This window comes from Mauremys reevesii, linkage group 5 (genome assembly GCF_016161935.1).
Source record: "Mauremys reevesii isolate NIE-2019 linkage group 5, ASM1616193v1, whole genome shotgun sequence".
In the NCBI taxonomy this organism is placed as follows: domain Eukaryota; kingdom Metazoa; phylum Chordata; order Testudines; family Geoemydidae; genus Mauremys; species Mauremys reevesii.
The window spans coordinates 2,659,804-2,680,741 of record NC_052627.1 but is presented as its reverse complement, the minus strand read 5'-3'; the positions used below and the strand labels follow the sequence as shown (position 1 = coordinate 2,680,741).

Genomic DNA, 20,938 nt, shown 5'->3' with positions numbered 1-20,938 from the left:
TCCTGTAATAGGTCCATGCCTCTGGCTGAGTTACTAAGGTCCTCAAATCAGGATTTTAAGACTTTCAGCACTACAGGTGCTTTACCCTTCCTTAACAACTGATGTTGTAAGGGTGGAGAATCGGCCCAAAATGTTTAACAGCACAGAGCTGCACTTCCTGGACTCATTCACCCATAGGCCCAGTCTACATAGTCAGGGAAACTGGGGGTCTGATTGTGTGAGGTGCTGAGTATCTTTGTTTCCCAGGAGCTGAGCAGCACTCTGCAGGAGATGTTCAGTCCTTGGTAAGATCAGGCCCCATGTTAATGCTTCTCTAGCTATTCAGGTTTAAGTACAGTTTCCCTGGCCAGTGCAGACAAGACCTACCTGTGCTGCGGACTGGTTTAAACTGCTGGGGCAGTGCACACAGCAGGATCCAGCAGCCTGCACTGGGCCTGGCTACAGGGAGCTGGAAAAGAAGAAATAAGTGTTGGACAAATAAGTTGTTGGAACTTCCTTCCCCTCTGGTCATGGCCTCAGGCTATGGGCTTGCATTGTATGCGGGTGGGCACCTCTGAACTCTGCTGGATGTGCCACCCACACCCAAGGCCAGGGCCATCCTTAGGATTTAGGGGGCCCTATGCAGTATTATTAAACTTGTGCCCCTATGCCCGACGGCAGCTGGGGCTCTCAGCCTGGGGGGAGGGACAAGGCAGCGAAGGATACCAAGCCGCCCAGCCTGCCTCACGGCAGCGGAGAGTCACAGCTCCCGTAGAGACCCCCGTACCCTCTCCCTCACGCAGAATGTGCGGTGCTGGCGCATTCGGCTCTGTGAATACGGCCCCTGCCTAAGGAGACTGCAGCATGAACTGGGTGTGCAGGAGCCAACCCACTCTCACCTGCTGTCATGGGCGGTGGGTGAAGCTGCCACTTGGGGAAGCCAGCTCCCCAGCCCACCTCTTCTGCCTGTGGCCCCGCGTATACTCCACCCCTGCTCTGCTCCAGGCCCCGCCCCACTCTGCCCAGGCCCCGCCCTCTCCCCACGGTCTCCCTCCTCTCTTCCCTCCCCCTCCCTGATCACCCCCTTCCAGCCAAATCCCTGAACCCAATTGAAGCAAATGACATTTGAAAAAAAACATTCTTCTGCAATTTCTTTCTAAAGAAAATGGAGCATGTTTTCCACTGCATGCCAGAAGTTGAAGACTGGACATGCAGAAGATACCTAATTAAAAGCACTAAACTTGGGAATAAAATATGTCAGTAATGGGTTTTTTGATGTACCCTGAAGTTTGTCAGAGATTTATTTGCAAAGACTTTGTAGTAAGGGCAAGTCAGCTGTCCTGCTGAATACAACATTAAATATTATGAAATACATGATGCAGCTCTCCTCTGGTTTACATTTTCTTAATCAGTATTTCTAAACTGATTTTATATTTTAAATGTACTCAAGTCTTCATAAAGTACTCATTCCAGATTACTACATATGTAACTCACTGAAACAAAGACATTCTTTTAAATTAATCAGGCACAGAGGTTTAGTGTGTTCATAACAATGTTCACTGCTTTTAGAAAAAGGGAAACTAATTTACGGTGTGATCTCCATAACAACAGACATGTTTATGAAATTTCACCAACTTTAAAAAATATGTTTCCAAAGATTTTAGGCATAACAAAGGATTTTACATCTTACTAAGGTACTGATTTGCTAGTGGGTTCTCTTAAAACTACTTCATCAGATAGAAGTAAAGAAAGGGAAACTTGTTTGTCCAGCTATCTGGCAGGAAAGGGGTGTTGTCTCTTTAAGGGCTCTCTTCAACATGGGGGTGAGGGGAGACAGGGGTGGACAGGAAGGACAGGAAGACTTTGGAAGCAAGTTTTTTCTACTATAAAAAGAACAGGAGTACTTGTGGCACCTTAAAGACTAACAAATTTATTTTAGCATGAGCTTTCGTGAGCTGCAGCTCACTTCTTCGGATGCATAGAATGGAATTCTAGATATAGAATGAATAGAATTTGTTCCATTCTATGCATCCAAAGAAGTGAGCTCTAAACCCGGCCGGTGACCCTGACCCCAGCCCTGGCCGCAGGGCTCTGAACCCGGCCGTGCCCCTGGCCCTGGCCGCGAGGCTCTGAACCCGGCCGTGCCCCTGGCCCCGGGGCTCTGAACCCAGCTGTGCCCCTGGCCCCAGGGCTCTGAACCCGGCCATGCCCCTGGTCCCGGCCCTGGCCGCGGGGCTCTGAACCCGGCCGTGCCTCTGGCCCCAGCCCTGGCCGCGGGGCTCTGAACCCGGCCGTGCCCCTGGCCCCAGCCCTGGGACTCTGAACCCAGCCGGTGTCCCTGGCCCCAGCCCTGGCCCCGGGGCTCTGAACCCGGCCGTGCCCCTGGCCCCAGCCCTGGCCGCGGGGCTCTGAACCCGGCCGTGCCCCTGGCCCCAGCCCTGGCCCCGGGGCTCTGAACCCGGCCGTGCTCCTGGCCCCAGCCCTGGCCCCAGAGCTCTGAACCCGGCCGTGCCCCTGGCCGCGAGGCTCTGAACCCGGCCGTGCCCCTGGCCGCGGGGCTCTGAACCCGGCCGTGCCGCTGGCCGCGGGGCTCTGAACCCGGCCTTTCCCCTGGCCGCGGGGCTCTGAACCCGGCCGTGCCCCTGGCCGCAACCCTGGCCCTGGGTCTCTGAACCCGGCTCATGCCCCTGACCCCCAGCCCTGGCCGCGGGGCTCTGAACCCGGCCGAGCCCCTGGCCCCAGCCCTGGCCCCGGGGCTCTGAACCCAGCTCATGCCCCTGACCCCCAGCCCTGGCCGTGGGGCTTTGAACCCGGCCGGTTCCCCTGGCCCCAGGGCTCTGAACCCGGCCGTGCCCCTGGCGCGAGGCTCTGAACCCGGCCGTGCCCTGGCGCGGGGCTCTGAACCCGGCCGTGCCCCTGGCCGCGGGGCTCTGAACCCGGCCGTGCCCTGGCCGGGGCTCTGAACCCGGCCGTGCCCCTGGCCGCGGGGCTCTGATCCCGGCCGTGCCCCTGGCCGCGGGGCTCTGATCCCGGCCGTGCCCCTGGCCGCGGGGCTCTGAACCCGGCCGTGCCTGGCCCTGGCCGCGGGGCTCTGAACCCGGCCGTGCCCCTGGCAGCGGGGCTCTGAACCCGGCCGTGCCCTGGCGCGGGGCTCTGAACCCGGCCATGCCCCTGGCCCCGGGGCTCTGAACCCGGCCGTGCCCTGGTCGCGGGGCTCTGAACCCGGCCGTGCCCCTGGCCGCGGGGCTCTGAACCTGGCCGTGCCCCTGGCCGCGGGGCTCTGAACCCGGCCGTGCCCCTGGCCAGCGGGGCTCTGAACCCGGCCGTGCCCCTGGCGCGGGGCTCTGAACCTGGCCGTGCCCCTGGCCCCAGCCCTGGCGCGGGGCTCTGATCCCGGCCGTGCCCCTGGCGCGGGGCTCTGAACCCGGCCGTGCCCTGGTCTCGGGGCTCTGAACCAGGCGGTGCCCCTGGCCCCAGCCCTGGCCACGGGGCTCTGAACCCGGCCATGCCCCTGGCCCCGGGGCTCTGAACCCGGCCGTGCCCCTGGCGCGGGGCTCTGAACCCGGCCGTGCCCCTGGCCCGGGGCTCTGAACCCGGCCGTGCCCTGGCCCTGGCCGCGGGGCTCTGATCCCGGCGTGCCCCTGGCCGCGGGGCTCTGATCGGCCGTGCCCTGGCCTGGCGCGGGGCTCTAAACCCGGCCGTGCCCCTGGCCGCGGGGCTCTGAACCCGGCCGTGCCCCTGGCCCCAGGGCTCTGAACCCGGCTGTGCCCCTGGCCCCAGCCCTGGCCGCAGGGCTCTGAACCCGGCCGTGCCCCTGGCGCGAGGCTCTGAACCCGGCCGTGCCCCTGGCCGCGGGGCTCTGAACCCGGCCGTGCCCCTGGCTGCGGGGCTCTGATCCCGGCCGTGCTCCTGGCCCCAGGGCTCTGAACCCGGCCGTGCCCCTGGCCCCGGCCCTGGCCGCGGGGCTCTGAACCCGGCCGGTTCCCCTGGCCCCAGGGCTCTGAACCCGGCCGTGCCTCTGGTCCCGGCCCTGGCCGCAGGGCTCTGAACCCGGCCCGGCCCCTGGCCCCGGCCCTGGCCGCGGGGGCGCTGCACGCCGGTTGCTAGCAGCAGGGGGCGCTGCAGCGCGCGGCGGCCGGAGTCGGGCTGCCCTCGCGCCACACACACTACAGCGGCGCGCGTCCCCCATTTTTGTGGCCCGGAACGCGGCGCGAGCCCCGGCGGTTGCCCTGGCGACCGCGACAAACAGCGGCGCCAGGCGGAGCGCGCGGCGGTCGCTGCCAGGGCCCGCGGGCGGGGAGCGGGCCCGGCGCTCGGCATGGCGGCCCGGCAGCCAGGTGGGTGCGCGGCCCCGCGCCGGGCGGTTCCGGGAGGTGCCGCCTCCCTGCTGTGGAGCGGCCGCGCTGCTGCTCCGTGTGCGGCTGTTCGGAGCGCGCCAGCCTGACCTCCCCCACCCCCCCTCCGCCCGGGCCGGGGCTCGCCTGGCCCCCGCAGCGTGGCGAGCTCTGGGGCGGCTCCAGGCAGCCTGCCTGCCCTGCTTGGGGCGGCAAAATGCCTGGACCCCCCCCCCCCCCGCAGTGCGCCCTTTACACACCATTAATGCCTAAGTAGGGCTGTCAAGCCATTAAAAAAATTAATTGCAATTAATCGGGCTGTTCACTGTATATTTATTTTTGATTACAAGTGTTTGCAATGTATAAAGACAAAAGAAATAGTATTTTTCAGTTCACCTAATACAAGTACAGTAATGCACTCTCATGAACTTATGTACAAAAATACTGCATTAAAAAAAAAGTGTCTAATTTTAGAGCTTGCAAGTCCGCTAAGCCCTACTTCTTGTTCAGCCAATCACTCAGACAAACAGGTTTGTTTACATTTGCAGGAGAAAACGTTGCCCACTTCCTGAAATTGAGAACAGGCATTGTCATGGCACTGTTGTAGTTAGATATTTACATGCCAGATGCGCATGCTTCAGCCACCGTTCCAGGGGACATGAGTCCTTGCTGATGACAGGTTTTAGTCGAAAACCATCCAAAGTAGTGTGGACCGACGCATGTTCATTTTCATTATCTGAGTCAGATGCCACCAACACAAGGTTGCTTTTCTTTTTTGGTGCTTCAGATTCTGTAGTTTCCACATCAGAGTGGTGCTCTTTTAAGACTTCTGAAAGCATGCTCCACACCACATCCCTCTCAGATTTTGGAAGGCACTTCAGATTCTTAAACCTTGGGTCAAGTGCTGTAGCTATCTTTACAAATCTCACATTGGTACCTTCTTTGCATTTGTGAAATCTGCAGTGAAAGTGTTCTTAAAACAAACAACAACATGTGCTGAGTCATCATCTGAGACTATGGTAACATGAAATATATGGCAGAATGCAGGTAAAACAGAGCAGGAGATGTACAATTCTCCCCCAAGGAGTTCAGTCACAAATTTAATTAATGCATTATTTTTTTAACAAGCGTCATCAGCATGGAAGCATGTCCTCCGGAATGGTGGCCGAAGCATGAAGGGACATACGAATGTTTAGCATATCTGTTATGCTGATATATTTAGCATATATCACATAAATACCTTGCAATGCTAGCTATAAAAGTGCCATGCAAATGCCTGTTCTCAGTTTCTGGTGACATTGTAAATAAGAAGAGGGCAGCATTATCTCCTGTAAATGTAAACAACCTTGTTTGTCTTAGCAATTAGCTGAACAAGAAGTAGGTCTGAGTGGACTGATACTAAACTGCTCAAGATAGTTGATACTAAACTGCTCAAGATAGTTAAGACCAAAGCAGATTGTGAAGAACTTCAAAAAGATCTCACAAAACTAAGTGATTGGGCAACAAAATGGCAAATGAAATGTAATGTGGATAAATGTAAAGTAATGCACATTGGAAAAAATAACCCCAACTATACATACAACATGATGGGGGCTAATTTAGCTACAACGAGTCAGGAAAAAGATCTTGGAGTCATCGTGGATAGTTCTCTGAAGATGTCCACGCAGTGTGCAGAGGGGGTCAAAAAAGCAAACAGAATGTTAGGAATCATTAAAAAGGGGATAGAGAATAAGACTGAGAATATATTATTGTCTTTATATAAATCCATGGTAAGCCCACATCTCGAATACTGTGTACAGATGTGGTCTCCTCACCTCAAAAAAGATATTCTAGCACTAGAAAAGGTTCAGAAAAAGGCAACTAAAATGATTAGGGGTTTAGAGAGGGTCCCATATGAGGACAGATTAAAGAGGCTAGGACTCTTCAGCTTGGAAAAGAGAAGACTAAGGGGGGGTATGATAGAGGTATATAAAATCATGAGTGATGTTGAGAAAGTGGATAAGGAAAATTTATTTACTTATTCCCATAATACAAGAACTAGGGGGTCACCAAAATGAAATTAATAGGCAGCAGGTTTAAAACAAATAAAAGGAAGTTCTTCTTCACGCAGCGCACGGTCAACTTGTGGAACTCCTTACCTGAGGAGGTTGTGAAGGCTAGGACTATAACAATGTTTAAAAGGGGACTGGATAAATTCATGGTGGCCAAGTCCATAAATGGCTATTAGCTAGGATGGGTAAGGAGTGGTGTCCCTAGCCTCTGTTCGTCAGAGGATGGGGATGGATGGCAGGAGAGAGATCACTTGATCATTGCCTGTTAGGTTCACTCCCTCTGGGGCACCTGGCATTGGCCACTGTCGGTAGACAGATACTGGGCTAGATGGACCTTTGGTCTGACCCAGTACGGCCATTCTTATGTTCTTATGACTTCTATCCTCTGAAGTTTTACATTGTTTTGTTTTTGAGTGAAGTTATGTAATAAAAAAAAATCTATAGAATATCAAGGTTGGAAGGGACCTCAGGAGGTCATCTAGTCCAACCCCCTGCTCAAAGCAGGACCAGTTCCCAACTAAATCATCCCAGCCAGGGCTTTGCCAAGCCTGACCTTAAAAACCTCTAAGGAAAGAGCTTCTACCACCTCCCTAGGTAACCCATTCCAGTGCTTCACCACCCTCCTAGTGAAAAAGTTTTTACTAATATCCAATCTAAACCTCCCCCACTGCAACTTGAGACCATTACTCCTTGTTCTGTCATCTGCTACCACTGAGAACAGTCTAGATCCATCTTCTTTGGAACCCCCTTTCAGGTAGTTGAAAGCAGCTATCAAATCCCCCCTCATTCTTCTCTTCTACAGACTAAATAATCCCAGTTCCCTCAGCCTCTCCTCATAAGTCATATGCTTCAGCCCCCTAATCATTTTTGTTGCCCTCCACTGGACTCTTTCCAATTTTTCCACATCCTTCTTGTAGTGTGGGGCCCAAAACTGGACACAGTACTCCAGATGAAGCCTCACCAATGTTGAATAGAGGGAAATGATCACATCCCTCGATCTGCTGGCAATGCTCCTACTTATACAGCCCAAATTGCCATTAGCCTTCTTGGCAACTAGGGCACACTGTTGACTCATATCCAATTTCTCATCAACTGTAACCCCTAGGTTGTTTTCTGCAGAACTGCTGCCTAGTCACTCGGTCCCTAGTCTGTAGCAGGGAATGGGATTCTTCCGTCCTCAGTGCAGGACTCTGCACTTGTCCTTGTTCAACCTCATCAGATTTCTTTTGGCCCTGTCCTCTAATTTGTCTAGGTCCCTCTGTATCCTATCCCTACCCTCCAGCGTTTCTACCACTCCTCCCAGTTTAGTGTCATCTGCAAACTTGCTTAGGGTGCAATCCACGCCATCCTCCAGATCATTAATCTACATTTATAAATTGCATTTTCAGGACAAAGCGATTGCAGTACAGTACTTGTATGAGGTGACTTGAAAAATACTATTTCTTCTATCATTTTTACAGTGCAAATATTTGTCATCAAAATATACACTTTGATTTCAGTTACAACACAGAATACAAGATATATATGAAAATGTAGAAAAACATCGAAAATATTTAATAAATTTCAATTGGTAATCCTTTGTTTAAAAGTGCAATTAAAACTGTGTTTAATCACAATTAATTTTTTTAATTGTGATTAATTTGTTTTCAGTTAATCATGTGAGTTAACTGCGATTAATCGACAGCCCTATTAATAAGATCATTCAGCTACTTGCAAGACAGCATCCCACATGGCGGAGAGTTGTTCTTGACTATTGCTGTTAAGGTGTGTACGATTCTTTCCACGGAGGCTCAGCTTACCATGTCTGTGCTCCAGTCTTTGGTCCCCTTTTGGATTTCCATGTTTGTAGTGCTAGTCTTTCAGCAATTATTAACGCGCTGCTTAGTCAGCTCCCAATTAATATCCATTAGGTTTTAAATTACCTGTTTAGCTTGTAACAAATTTTATTTCATCAGAAAAAATTAACTCTGCCATTCACTTCTGCCTAAAACCTACTGGTGTAGGAGCCTTCCCAAGCCTATGGGTTAAGTTAGCACCTACTGAATCACGGCACCAACCTTTGTCTGACTTAGTGGCTCCTGTTTCGATAAGTTGGAGAGGGGTCCAATGCATCCTCCATATGATTTTCTGCTGGATTAATCTTAAATGGAGGTCTAAGGAGCAGTTTGGAGCACCGGCTAAAATTTGTTTCAGTTGGTTTCAATCCTAGTTCCTCCTCCCATTTCTTTTTGGGGGATTCATGTTTATTTCAAATTTTCTGGCCCAGTGTGCATATAGTGTTGCCATAGATTTTGGCAATCTGGATAATATTTGGAGAAATGAAAGCAGTTCAGGTGAGCCAGGGTAGCTCAGGCACGGGGCCAAACAGATGGGAAAGGGCATGTCTAACTTGGGAATATTGCCACTCCTAATTAGGTTCTAGATTGGACCTCAATTTTAATATTGTAAAAGGGAGGAAAATGTCATGCGAACTAAATTGGCTGATGGTCAGAATTCCTTTCCTAAGCCAATTTGGCCAAATGATGGGGTTGCCTACTTGTTACAGGGTGCACTCGCCACTGGTGTGAGCTGGGGATTTGCTTGGCTAGGTGTTGTGCCCTCCTCCAGCAGTGTCTGTACCAGTCCTGTCTCACCCTGCAGCCCCCTCGCTCCAGGAGCCTCTTCGTGACTAGTCCCTCTGGCCAGGTCACTAGGTGGTTTCCTCTTCTGGGGGTTACCCAAAGTCCTTCTACGCAAACAGTGTCAGGCAGTCTTCTCTGGCCAGGCACGGATGGTGCCACTTCCTCAGTGGCCAGTAGGTGAACCTGAGCCTACCTACTACTCCAGGTTCCTCTCCAGGGATCCTACACCTGTGGCCTGCTTTCCCACAGCCCTTGTTGCTCCTTCCCTGGACTCATGCCTACAAATCCTAGTTCCCCTCCTTTGTCTAGGTGTACCAGCCCCCAACCCTCCTCTCTCTCACTATGGAGAGACTACAGCCTTTCCTTTTCTGCTGCCAATTTCCTGCCTTTATAGCCCCAACCCAGCTCGGACTTCCTCATTCAATCAGGGGATTATTTGGCCACCTGATTCCTCTCAGCCCTCTCTCTTGGGTTAATTGGACCCATTCTTAGTCTTCATTGACCCTTTGGGGCAAGGGTGGAGTGAACACCTATCGCTGCTATACAGAATTTTGAGTTACCCCCAGGGAGAGGCCTTGCTATGTAGAAGGGGATGATTTTTAAAGTTAGTGAACAGAGTACTTCAAATATTTCTGGCTGCCAAAATAGTTGATAATCACGCTTTAGGGATCGGTAGTAAGTAATCTGAGTGCAGTGCATTGGAAAGGGGGAAAGGAGCAACCAATTCTGCTTCCAGCAGGAGCCAAGCTGGGGCTCCACAGCGCCAGGGAATGAGCCCCTGTGCTGCTTGGCTAAGCACTATTGCTGGATGGAAAAGTGTAGAGTTGGGAAATTTAAATCCACCTGTTCTGCCAGGGAGCTGTAACCTGTGTATGGAGATTCTGAGTTTGTTACCTGCACCCCACAAGAAGGATCTGAACCCGGTGTCGAGTTTGGTAAAATAAAAGGGAGGAATATGACTAGGGAGGGAATTCAGCATAATAAGGATCCTGGGAGGGGCATTCATTGTAAAACGTTTATTGTTCCCCAAAGGCAGAGAAGTTGTGCCTCCCACCAATGGAAATGGTTTGCTAACTGCATGATTAATGGGGCTAGGCTAACTTGGACTATGTTTTTAATTGCCCTAGGGAGCAGGATGCCAAGATATCTGAGGCTGGTCTGTTGCCAGCTAAATGTCTCTCTAGGAGCCACTTCCAATTTAATCTAATGAGATCTTCATTGCTTCTGATTTATCCCAATTTATGTTATATAGCCAGAGAATTTGCCAATGTTATATATTGTTTGTAGGAGATTTGGAATAGACTGATCTGGATTTGTAATATCTAGGAGAATGTGGTCTGCATCTAGAAGGATTTTTGTCTATTGACTCCCTGATTGGATCCTTTGGTGTCCCCTAATTACTATTGCAAGTGGTTCTAATGCCAGATTGAATAGGAGAGGGGAGAGGAGAGCACCTGAAATAATATTATTGAAAAAACAATTGACAGTCTCATACTAACACTGTGACGGTATACCCCATAAGACTTCATGGGAATAAGCTTATGAATGTATATATATGACATAACTGGAATATGTTTTATGCTACATATGCCATGTAACACATCTCTGCAAAGGTTATGACCTACTGAATCTGTTCCTCCTATCTGTATTCATGTGTCATTTTTGTATTCGAAGTTATGAATATTGGCTGTGTACTTGCTTGATTTTAACTAGCCTAATAGAGCATTTGGTCAGCTTCTTGAGAAAGGAATGTGCAAGTTAAGTGCCCAATCAAGAAGCACTTAACGGACAATGGATCTTGGAAGGCTTCAATCCACATAAGAAGTTTACCTGAGGACGTTCAAGGCAACATGTGAACCATGGCTGCTACCTGTAAGTTCTCAGTCATGTGTGGACATGTGACTTGCCCATGTGACTCCAAAACTCCATCTTGGAGCTGATCTTTGCATAAGAGAGAGGAGGGGGGTCTCCACCCACAAGAGAAAGTCTATTTAAACCCCTGGGAGACCCCTCCATTTTGTCTTCAGCTGGTTAAAAAGAGAGCCTCTCCACCCCCAAGGATACCTGAAAGAGACTGGAATAAAGGACAGTAACTGCAGGGGGTGTGAGTGATTGCTGGACCCAGACTAGAAGGAGACTAGTATGTAAAAGGAAGCTTACTGGAACTGGTGAGGTTTTATCTGTATTCAGCTTTCTTAGACATAAACTTATGTGTTCTATTTTATTTTACTTGGTAATTCACTTTGTTCTGTCTGCTATTACTTGGAACCACTTAAATCCTACTTTCTGTATTTAATAAAATCACTTTTTACTTATTAATTAACCCAGAGTATGTATTAATACCTGGGGGAGGGGCGGGGGGTGGGATCAGCTGTGCATATCCCTATCAGTATTTATAAAGGGTGAACAATTTATGAGTTAAATGGTAAAATGGATTTATTTGGGGTTTGGACCCCATTGGGAGTTGGGCATCTGAATGTGAAAGATAAGAACACATCTGTAAGTTGCTTTCAGTTAAGTCTGCAGCTTTGGGTCACGTGGTTCAGACCCTGGGTCTGTTGGAGCAGACAAAACAGGGTGCTGGATTCCCAGGCTGGCAAGGAAAGCAGAGGCATAAGTAGTCTTGGCACATCAGTTGACAGTTCCCAAGGGGGTTTCTGTGATCCAACCCATCACAAACACTTTCTCAGTAAGTTGGTGAATCATAACCAACAATAATAATTATTCTTGGACAGGATTTTAGGAGATCAGTTGGGGAATTGAAAAGATTCATCAATTGAAATCTTCATTGCATTGTTTAGATCTGGTATCTCTGATAAGTGTACTCTTAAGGCAAATAGATCAAATAGTTTCAGATGTACTGTAAACTCAGAATCTAGGAAATTTGATGGGGATAAAACAAAGTAAAATCATCAGGCAGGAAGGGAAGGACTTAAAAAAAGGTGGGGGGGCAGGAGAGAAGGGGCTGGAGAAGTTACAAGGAGGGAGAGTGTCTCAGACATGTGATCCCCCTCCCCCCCTCCGAGTCCTTGCTAATCCATGGGAGTAAAGAGTCCCCGGGTCTGGTGAGGCAATTTGCTTGGAGTCAGGATCTTGGAGGTGGATGTGCTCCCAGTGCACTGCAGCCATGGGGTAGATGGCATCCGACGAAGTGGGCATTCACCCACGAAAGCTCATGCTGCAAAACGTCTGTTAGTCTATAAGGTGCCACAGGATTCTTTGATGCTTTTACAGTAAGTTAAATGATTGTAATGGGGTCAGCACCCGCCTCTCACGAGCACCCCCTTTGCAGCATATCAGCCAGAAAATCAGTTTTTTTTTCACAGGGCCACACCCACTCTCATGGGCGGCCCCCTTTAGTTGGTTGGGTGTGAGCCGGCTTTGATTTTAGTTCTTTCAACAGGGTGGCACCCACCTTGCGCAAGCACCCCCAGGCCGTTGGTTCTCTCAGCAGGTCTTCAGTGACTCAGCCCTCCAGCTGAGCTGCATATGCTGTCCCCTCTTCCGGGATATACAGTCCTGAGTTCTTATCACAGCCCTGGTATTGGGCCATGGCAATGCCTCTGGGAAGAAACATAAGAGCTTTCTTCAGACACCTAGGCAGGGTCCATCTCAATACCCTCAGCTGGTGTCCTTTTCAGCAGTCCTCCCTGGGGTCAGTTTGCAACCAGACCAGCAGGGCCCATCTCAGTACCCTCATCTGGTCTGGCCAGGTTCTGTGCTCAGTCCCCTGGGCTCAGCCTGCCTGCACTGACCTTTCGATGATCCTGCTGCTCGTTCCGCTAGCCAGGTACCCAGTCATTGGCAGCCTTCCCTGGGCTCAGTTCTGTCTGGTGAGCTCTCTGCAGTGAGCGGTCTGTGGTCCTGCTGTTTATCTAGCCAGCCAGGTACACAGTCCTCCCTCCTCAAGCTCCACACAGCAAAAGAAGGCTGCTTGCTTTTTATCTGGTTCTTTTGGCCCTTTATTGGTCGCTTCAGCTGCCCCTCTGATTGGCCGCTCCTCTGCAGCCATTCTAGGCTGCCTGACTTCTCGCTGCTCTATTCTGGGGCAGAGTGACGCAGGGCCACAGGGCCTCCAGCTGGGGGGCTTCCAGACATAGTCCATCCTGTCATAATGGTATACACAGATTGTACATGTGCCACTTTAATAGTACACGTTTAAAGGGCAGTCAGCTCCTCCGCAACAAAGTGGTAGGCACTGTCACATATAACAAAAATAGTCCCTGTCCCAAATCAAAGCAGGATTGGTGTGTATACATAGCTCTTCTATCCAATAGACAGATGTGCAGATAGTCACAAAACAGTTTCCATTACAATATGACCCCCTACTTTCAGATGCTCATAACTTTCTGAACAATGTTGCTTTGGGCTGAAATTTTCTGTGCTTGGTCTCAGTCCAAAGGTGACTAACTTTTTTTGTTGTTGTTGTCGTCGTTGAAAAAAAATGTAATTTAGCTTTTTTCAGGTTCAAGAGAGGTGAAGAAGAAAACATCCTAACTATTTTTTTTAGACTTGGGAGTAGCAAAAATGGCTGAAGTTTGAAGCTTTTCAGATAAATTGTCTTTCAACTTTGGTATAGAAGCCTTCCCCGGCCAAGATTGTGCTGAGCTACTCAGATTGAGAATAATTTCTATTTCAAGGAGTAAATCCTCACAAAGGGCTCCCTGCTTTGCAGAACACTTGCTTGTATATGTAGGGAGCAGTTTCCATCAGTAGCACTCAACCAGCCAACATCTACACTGTCAAATTTATTTATTTTATTTAAATGCAGTGAATTTGGGTGTGGATGCAGTATCTGACCTTGGTTCTATGACATTATTTCTGGACAGTCTGGAAGTGGAAAGACAGTTGAATACACATCCAGAGAAGGTTTGTTAGTCAGAATTGTCTTGGCCAGTATGGAGCTAGCAGGATTAGTCCATCTCATCTTGTGTATTACCTGGTTATCGCAAGAATTGGTGGGAAAGCATACATGAGCTCTTGATTCCAAGGTATGAGGAATGTGTCATGCACAGCACCCCCTCCCCCTGTTATCTTTGGTGTCAAACAAATTTATTGTGGGATTTCCCCTCTGGTGAAATACTGGTTTGATGATGGAGCTTTGCAGTCACCTCTTGTGGCTGGTCATGGATTGTCTGCTTAGGAAGTCTTCTAGATTGTTGCTGATTCCTGGAAGATGAAGAATGCTTGACAGTGACACCATGTCTGTCTTGACATGCAGTGATGAGCACGTGCCCCTATGTAATACATTGCAGACGTTCTGTCTGGTAAGATACGCCCTGTGGAATTCTGTAGGGCAGGCTGGAATGCCATGCAAACTCATTTTATCGCTCGCAGCTCCAGGCTGTTTATGTGAAGGGTCGTGTTCTTTTGGGACCAGATTCCTTTATCTGGAGACATTCAGATGGGTGCCCAACCTGTTCTTGATGTGTCCGTGATCAGTGTCATTGTCAGGGGAGGGTAGAGAAGGGTACTCCCCTTTGAATGATTTTGGGATCTAGTCACTAGGCCAGTGCTGATGCGAATTGTAGCAGCACCATGACTCTCATGATCATTTAAAGCCTTGTAGGAGAACAGATTGACTGTAGCCAGACTTGTAACAAAGGTAGGTGAAGTCTGAGAAGTGGCGTCACATAAATGCAGGCTGGCATGTGGTCCATCAGTCTGAGACAGCTCTGCACTGTAGTTGATGGGTTCAGTCTGATGCCAGTGGTTATTGACTGTAGAGATTGAAACCTATCTTCAGAAGATATGCATGCCTTTATTGATTTTGGAGTCGATCAAAGGCCCTATGAATTCTGTCTGTGATGGAACGAGGTGACTTTTTGTGGTTTACTAGAAGACCCAGCTGGTTGAACTGCTGGAGAACATGGCTCAGGGCTGAGGAGACATCCTGATGAGATCTGTGTTTGATATCTAAGTATAGATGGAGTTTGATGTGCTGTCTCCTCTAGTCTGTCACCACCACCACTGCTAGGTGTTTTGTAAAGACTCTCCGTACTGTAGAGAGACCTAATGGTAAACCTTTGTACTGCTGGGGCCTCACTGTGAATTGCAGTTACTTCCTGCAGGATGCATCCTGCAAGCCACAAACCAGTCATGAGCCTGCAGGGAAGGGTTGATGTGTTACCATCCTGTGTTACCATCCTGAATCAAAGACTGCAGATATATTTGTTCAGTCTTTGCAGGTCAAGGACAGGATGATGATTCCCTTTTTCCTTAGGGAAATATCTGGAGTAGAAGCTTCTTCCCCTGTACTGCAGGGCTACCTCCTCTATGGGTCATAGATGAAGCAGAAACACCACATCTCCCTTCAGTCGGCTTTTATGAGAAGGCTCCCTGAAGAGGGACAGAGAAGCATCAGAGTAGGTGGGGAAGGACTGAAACTGGATGTGGTAGCCGTGGGTAACCTCTTCCAACCCCCTTCTGTCCATTGCTAGGGCAGACCAATCCCAATGGTAAAAGGCCTGGCAGCCTCCAAAGGTGGGCTCCTGAGGGGTTTGATTGTGGCTCTCTATCCTCTCTTCAGGCCTGCTGCCTAGAAGGTGGTGTGGAGTGATTGACGGTCCAGAATGATGGGGCCTTTGTCTGGAGTGTCTAGTCTTCTTTCTAGGTAGATATTCAGAGGGCCTATTTTGGCAGTAGGTAGGTGCTCTCTGCCTTTGATACGTAAAGGCCTTGTGACTTGGGGCAGATGTATACATGCTCAATGGGTGGAGTGGAGCTCTACAGTCCTTGAGGGAGTGCAAGACATCATCGGTGCACTTGCCAAACCATTCCGTTCCCTCCAAGGGCATGTTGCACCCCTCTCGGGGTGCCCGGGGCTTGGAGCTGCAAAGCCCTCCATGATGTCAGTGTTGGCCGTGGACCTCCATGCTGTGTCCAAGATATCTATGGCTGCTTGCAGGGAAACCAGCTGGCCCTGGTGGTGATGTCTGTCAGCTCCCCGCTGGCATCTTGTGGAAGCTTAGAAGTAAACAGGTGTAACCGCTTTGGGGTTTAGAGAACATGGCCCCTTTAAATCTTTTTCCCAGGGGGGAGGGGGAGAGTGAGACAAAAGGAGGGAAACTCGAGTGGGCGGGTCTGGAGCTCTAAGGAAGGGGAGAGGCAGCCTGCAGGCCCAGGGAGAAGGAAGCAGAGGGAACCTGCCTGAGGCCTGGGAAGGGCAGGGTGCCGATCGGGGACAGCCCAGGACGGGAGCCCTGTGCCGGGGGGAATCGCCCGAGAAGGACAGGCCGGAGCTGGACCCAGGATCACGCCTGCCCAGAGCTGTGTGGGGCTGGGAGTGCTGGGGCTGGTCACTCTGCACTGGGAGCAAGGAGGGAGGCTGTAGCTAGTTCAGTGGGGAGGGGGTCGCTCTGGGGTGTTTGCAGCGAGCGGCAGGAGAGGCACCGGAGGGGTTTGCTGGGGAGAGTTCACTGGCGCCGAAGACGACCAGGAGCCCCCAAGACTCACCACTGGACTGGAACTTTGCTCAGGACGCCTGAACTCTGTGTGCAGACACATTGCTCAGTGTCTGCCCTTCCAGACTGTGCCACCGCTGGGCCCGTGGGGCCTTGGCTTGGATGCAGCCCTGTTTTACTGCTCCCCCTGTATTTCCCCTTGTTGCTTTTCTCCTCCCAGCCCTCTGTAAATAAATATCTCCCTTTGTTATATCCATTGTACTTTTCCTGTGGCGGGGTGTGTTCACTCTGGGGGGTTTGGAACAGGCGCCCCTGGGGTGGAGGGGATTTCTCCTGCTGCGTTCCTGCGCGCGCTGTCTCTTGGCCAGAGCTGTCTGCAGAGCAGACTCCATCTTGGCCACGAGGGCGCTAAAGTTACACAGGGACACTCTCTATTCCATGTCCAGGGCCGGAGCAAGGAAGTTTCGCGCCCTAGGCAAAACTTCCACCTTGCCCCTGCCCCCAGCTCTGCGGCAGCTCCCCGCCCTCCCCTCCACCCTGAGGAATCCCCGCATGGCAGTCCCCCCCCCCGGGGAGCTGTGCAGCACCTCCCCACCCCAGCTCACCTCTGCTCTGCGTCCTCCCCGAGCACGCCGCAAGCCTGGAGGTGGGAGAATTAGAGCGGGGGCGGTGTGCTCAGGGAGGACGCAGAGCAGAGGTGAGTTGGGGTGGGGAGCCCTGTGGCAGCTCCCCCCGCCGCCCTGAGGCATCCCCGCGGCAGCTCTCCACCACCCCGGCCCAGGGAGCCGTGTGGCACCTCTTCACCTCCGCTCCACGTCCTCCCCGAGCACGCTGCTCCCGCTCTAATTCTCCTCCCAGGCTTGTGGCACCAAACAGCTGATTGGCACTGCAAGCCTGGGAGGTGGGACCGGTGGAGCAGCGACCGCGCGCTCGGGGAGGAACTGCTATAAAAAAAAAATATTGGGGGCACCGCTTTTTGACGCCCGCAAATCTTGGCGCCCTCGGCAACCGCCTAGTTCGCCTTAATGGTAGCACCGGCCCTGCCCATGTCAAGTAATTTTACTCAGTGAAGGGGGCTGGGTAGCTGACGATGTGTAACTGTACTGACACTGACCAGGTGAGTCCAGTCTCTTGGAGTCTTTTCCTTTGGGGGTTCTGTTGAACAGCGGAAACCACCAAGGAGCGTGGTTTGTGATGGACTGCTTGAGCCCCTTCTGTGGTACCGGCTAGCACTTCTCTACTCTCTTAGCTGTCGGAGGGAGTGGAGCAGGTGTCTGCCACCATGCATTTGCTGGGGCCAGGGTGCCATTGTTGCTGGGTGGAGCGGCTGGGGAGGGGTCCCATTGTCCTATCCACAGTCTCTTCAAACAGCTAAACTGGATAAATGAGTTGTGACCCCTTAATGCCAACAGAATACAAGAATACCCTTATTTTGGTCTGCACAGTCTCATTCACAAAAGAATGTCATGTGAGGTCTCAAATGAAAGCCAAGGGCATGCTGGTCATTGATATTGGCGTGAAATGTATGTGCAATTATTGTGCAAGAGGTTACATAGGTGTATATATACTGGAAATGTGTTCATAGCATCTGCATCACAACAGAGGTGGAAAAAGAGGTTTTCTATCAGACATAAGATGCTTGTTCACCTGTCTCTCTGTCAGGATGTTAATTAAGCATTGTAAGGTAACACAATGAAGGTTGTGCAACAGCAGCAGTAGGCTGCATGCCCATAGTTTGTACTACATAGTGGGTAGATAGAAATTTTTGTGAATTCCTAATGTCATGCTTCTCCATTTGTAAGCTTTGTACCTACAATGTAGTTTCTAGTCTGCGTGATAGAAGGTGCCTCTCATTTGTGGAGTACATAGTAGTTTTGGAACTGTTAAATATCACATCACTGCACATACACCTTGCTGCACAGTTACACCAAATGACCCAGTCTCACAATTTAACTGACATACTACATCTTCTTGGATTCTGCATCAATTGTGATGAGCTGAGGCAGTTCATCACTTAATGCTGGCAGAAATCTCATCCATGAAGGAGCTGCTGCTGCTGATGAGATAGACATGCAGAATAGAGACCCTTGATGGAAAGAACACCTTCCATTCAATGGCTAGATTGGTATTTCAAGAACAGTCTGCTGATAGTGATATTTCTTCTGATGCTGGACTAAAAGTGTGTGAAAGGAAAAAGTCACTTACTCTCCCTAGGCAGTTAGTTTCTTATGCAGTGTGCAGCATTTGGAAAACCTAGAACACATCCTGAACCAAATTGCTATGGAAAAAGTACTTGCGAAAATAAACTCTGTTTGCCTAAAAATTAATTCTGTCTGAGATCTCTGCTGATGTCTTTTAAGACGACTACCTCATGATGGTCTACCAATACCAAATGACGTTGATATTTTCACACTCAGGTAATTTCATTTTCGATTAGTTTCAACCACAAGCTTGCAACAAAGAAGAGCCCCTATACAACAGTTGCATATGGGACCTACTGTGGATGCCGAACCAGCTGCCACTGCCACAGTCTATACTACAATGCTGAAATGTAAGGAAATGTCAGCAGCTCTAAGACAGCAGCATGCCATTCAAACTGTGGATCAGCAGCTGTGTGCTGTTGCTCAGCTTGTGAACTGGACTCTCCCAAGTGAACTTAGTACCAATATGATTTGCCTGGGTGGTTTTCACACCCTGTGCTGGTTTATTGCATGTATTGGGAAATGCTGGGGAAATGCAGGATTGCGAGATCTTCTTGTTGATTCTGATGTGTACGTAGCTTGTACTGCAGATCAAATGCTTGCTGGTAACAACTTCAGCCGGGCTCTACCTGGCTTGACTCTGAGTGCTCTGAAACTTTATTCATTTGTTAAATGGTGTGAGCAGGGAAGTGGAACCATGTAGTTCCAGCATTTGTCTGGCAAATGTTGGGTGATACTCCAGGTGTTTGAGTCTGAAGACATTGAGTTCTTACAACATGTCATGAAAGAGCGTGATGATGCTATAACTCAGCATGTGCTACAAGTACTGGAGGAATTTCTGACATGGGGGTATACCCATCAAGTTCTGGGAGAGATTACTTCTAAATGTCCATGAAGAGCAAGAGAGTGATTGGAAATTTCACCTACAAATGCAGTGTGCCATGCTTCCATACTATTTTATTGCAAACAGGCCCAACGATGCCAGGTGGATACCAATCTACATTCCTGATATGTTAAATCTCTCTAAAGAAGTAAGCAGTGCCTTTGAATCTGGGGAATTTGCTGTGCGTCAGACTCCTGGTTCTTTCAGTGGAATGTGGAGTGACATGGGAACAGAGAAAACTGTCATCAAAGATTCAAAGGGCAGCAGTGGGGTTGATAGGACTGAGAAGGAAGAAGCCAGCCCTTGTCAGAGGGACCCCCACAAGACACATCCCAAGTGAATATGGAAAAGTTGTAAGAGAAAAGTGGCCTAGCAAGAAGCAATGAGGAAGAACTCCACAAACAAGTTCTTCCCTCTGCACTGAAGTGGGATGACCAGCATGTTGCAGCTCTTACCAACCATGTCATCAACAATATGACAAACTCATTTGACCCTCAATCACACCCAGAGGTGCTTACCAACTTGTCTATTGGACTGCATGTAACATCAACGTACAAGAATCTCAGTTGAAAATAACAGATGTTGGTGAACATATTGTTACCAGCTTTGCCTGTTACTTTCGGGTATGCTCATTTATTAGGGTTACTTTTTTTGAGGGGGGGGGTGTTCTGTAATTCTATCAATGTACGGCTTGTGTCACTTGTGTTCTCATACAGAGCTCCACTGCTCCTTGCTGCAAGTTCCTTCCCAATGGAGCTATCCTGCAGGAGCTAGGTTCCCCAGGGCTGGGTTCTTCCAACCCCAGAATCTCTCTCTCTCTCTCTCTCTCTCTCACACACACACACACGTTAACAGAGCACATCTGAGATGACCGGGTTAATCAGCACTCCCAAGCTGAACCCTTATATGTCCCTGGACTCAGCAGGCTGGGTCAAACAGCACTTCCAAGCTGCCACCCTCATACGTCCCAGGTTCAGCACGTCCTGTTACCCGGGGTTCTTTCAACCCAAAGCTCTGGGTAACTTTTACTCTGTGCGAGGTGGTGTCAGGAAATAAATCAGGGGAGACACGGCTGTCCAACCGATAGATGGCTGGCACAAACAGGACAACGCAAGAGTGCTTTCACTTAAAGATAAACTTTACTTAGTCTCAAGCACTTACACACGTCCACAACAGGTTAATAAAACACCCCCAACCCTTGATAATTTCCAAAGCTGAGTGTGGCTCTCGAGTGACACAGCGGTAGGCTTCCGGTGGCCAAATCTTCCATGTGCCGGTGGGGACCGCAAGATGTATCCAGAGGGAGAGTCCAAAAAGAGTCCAACTACCTCAAACTTTTCCCTGATTTATACATTAGTAATAGAATGACATGTCCCTTAAAGAAAACTTGTTAAGCAAGCAGTTCCAATGGGCAAGCAAGAGGCTCCTTCTGATTATTAATTAACCAGGTGTGGGTTTTTCCAGAG

General features: G+C 50.1%; 1 protein-coding gene across 2 annotated transcripts in view; it reads left to right on the top strand.

The window, feature by feature from the left end:
* The first annotated feature begins 4,193 nt into the window (after positions 1 to 4,193).
* The window catches only part of THEGL (theg spermatid protein like), a 60,908-nt gene continuing 44,163 nt past the window's right edge, over positions 4,194 to 20,938 (top strand). For both annotated transcript variants that reach the window (XM_039542447.1, XM_039542446.1), the window contains exon 1: positions 4,194 to 4,316. In XM_039542447.1, the coding sequence (XP_039398381.1) occupies positions 4,298 to 4,316 (19 nt within the window). In that variant the 5' untranslated portion in view covers positions 4,194 to 4,297. The remainder of the gene's footprint in view (positions 4,317 to 20,938) is intronic.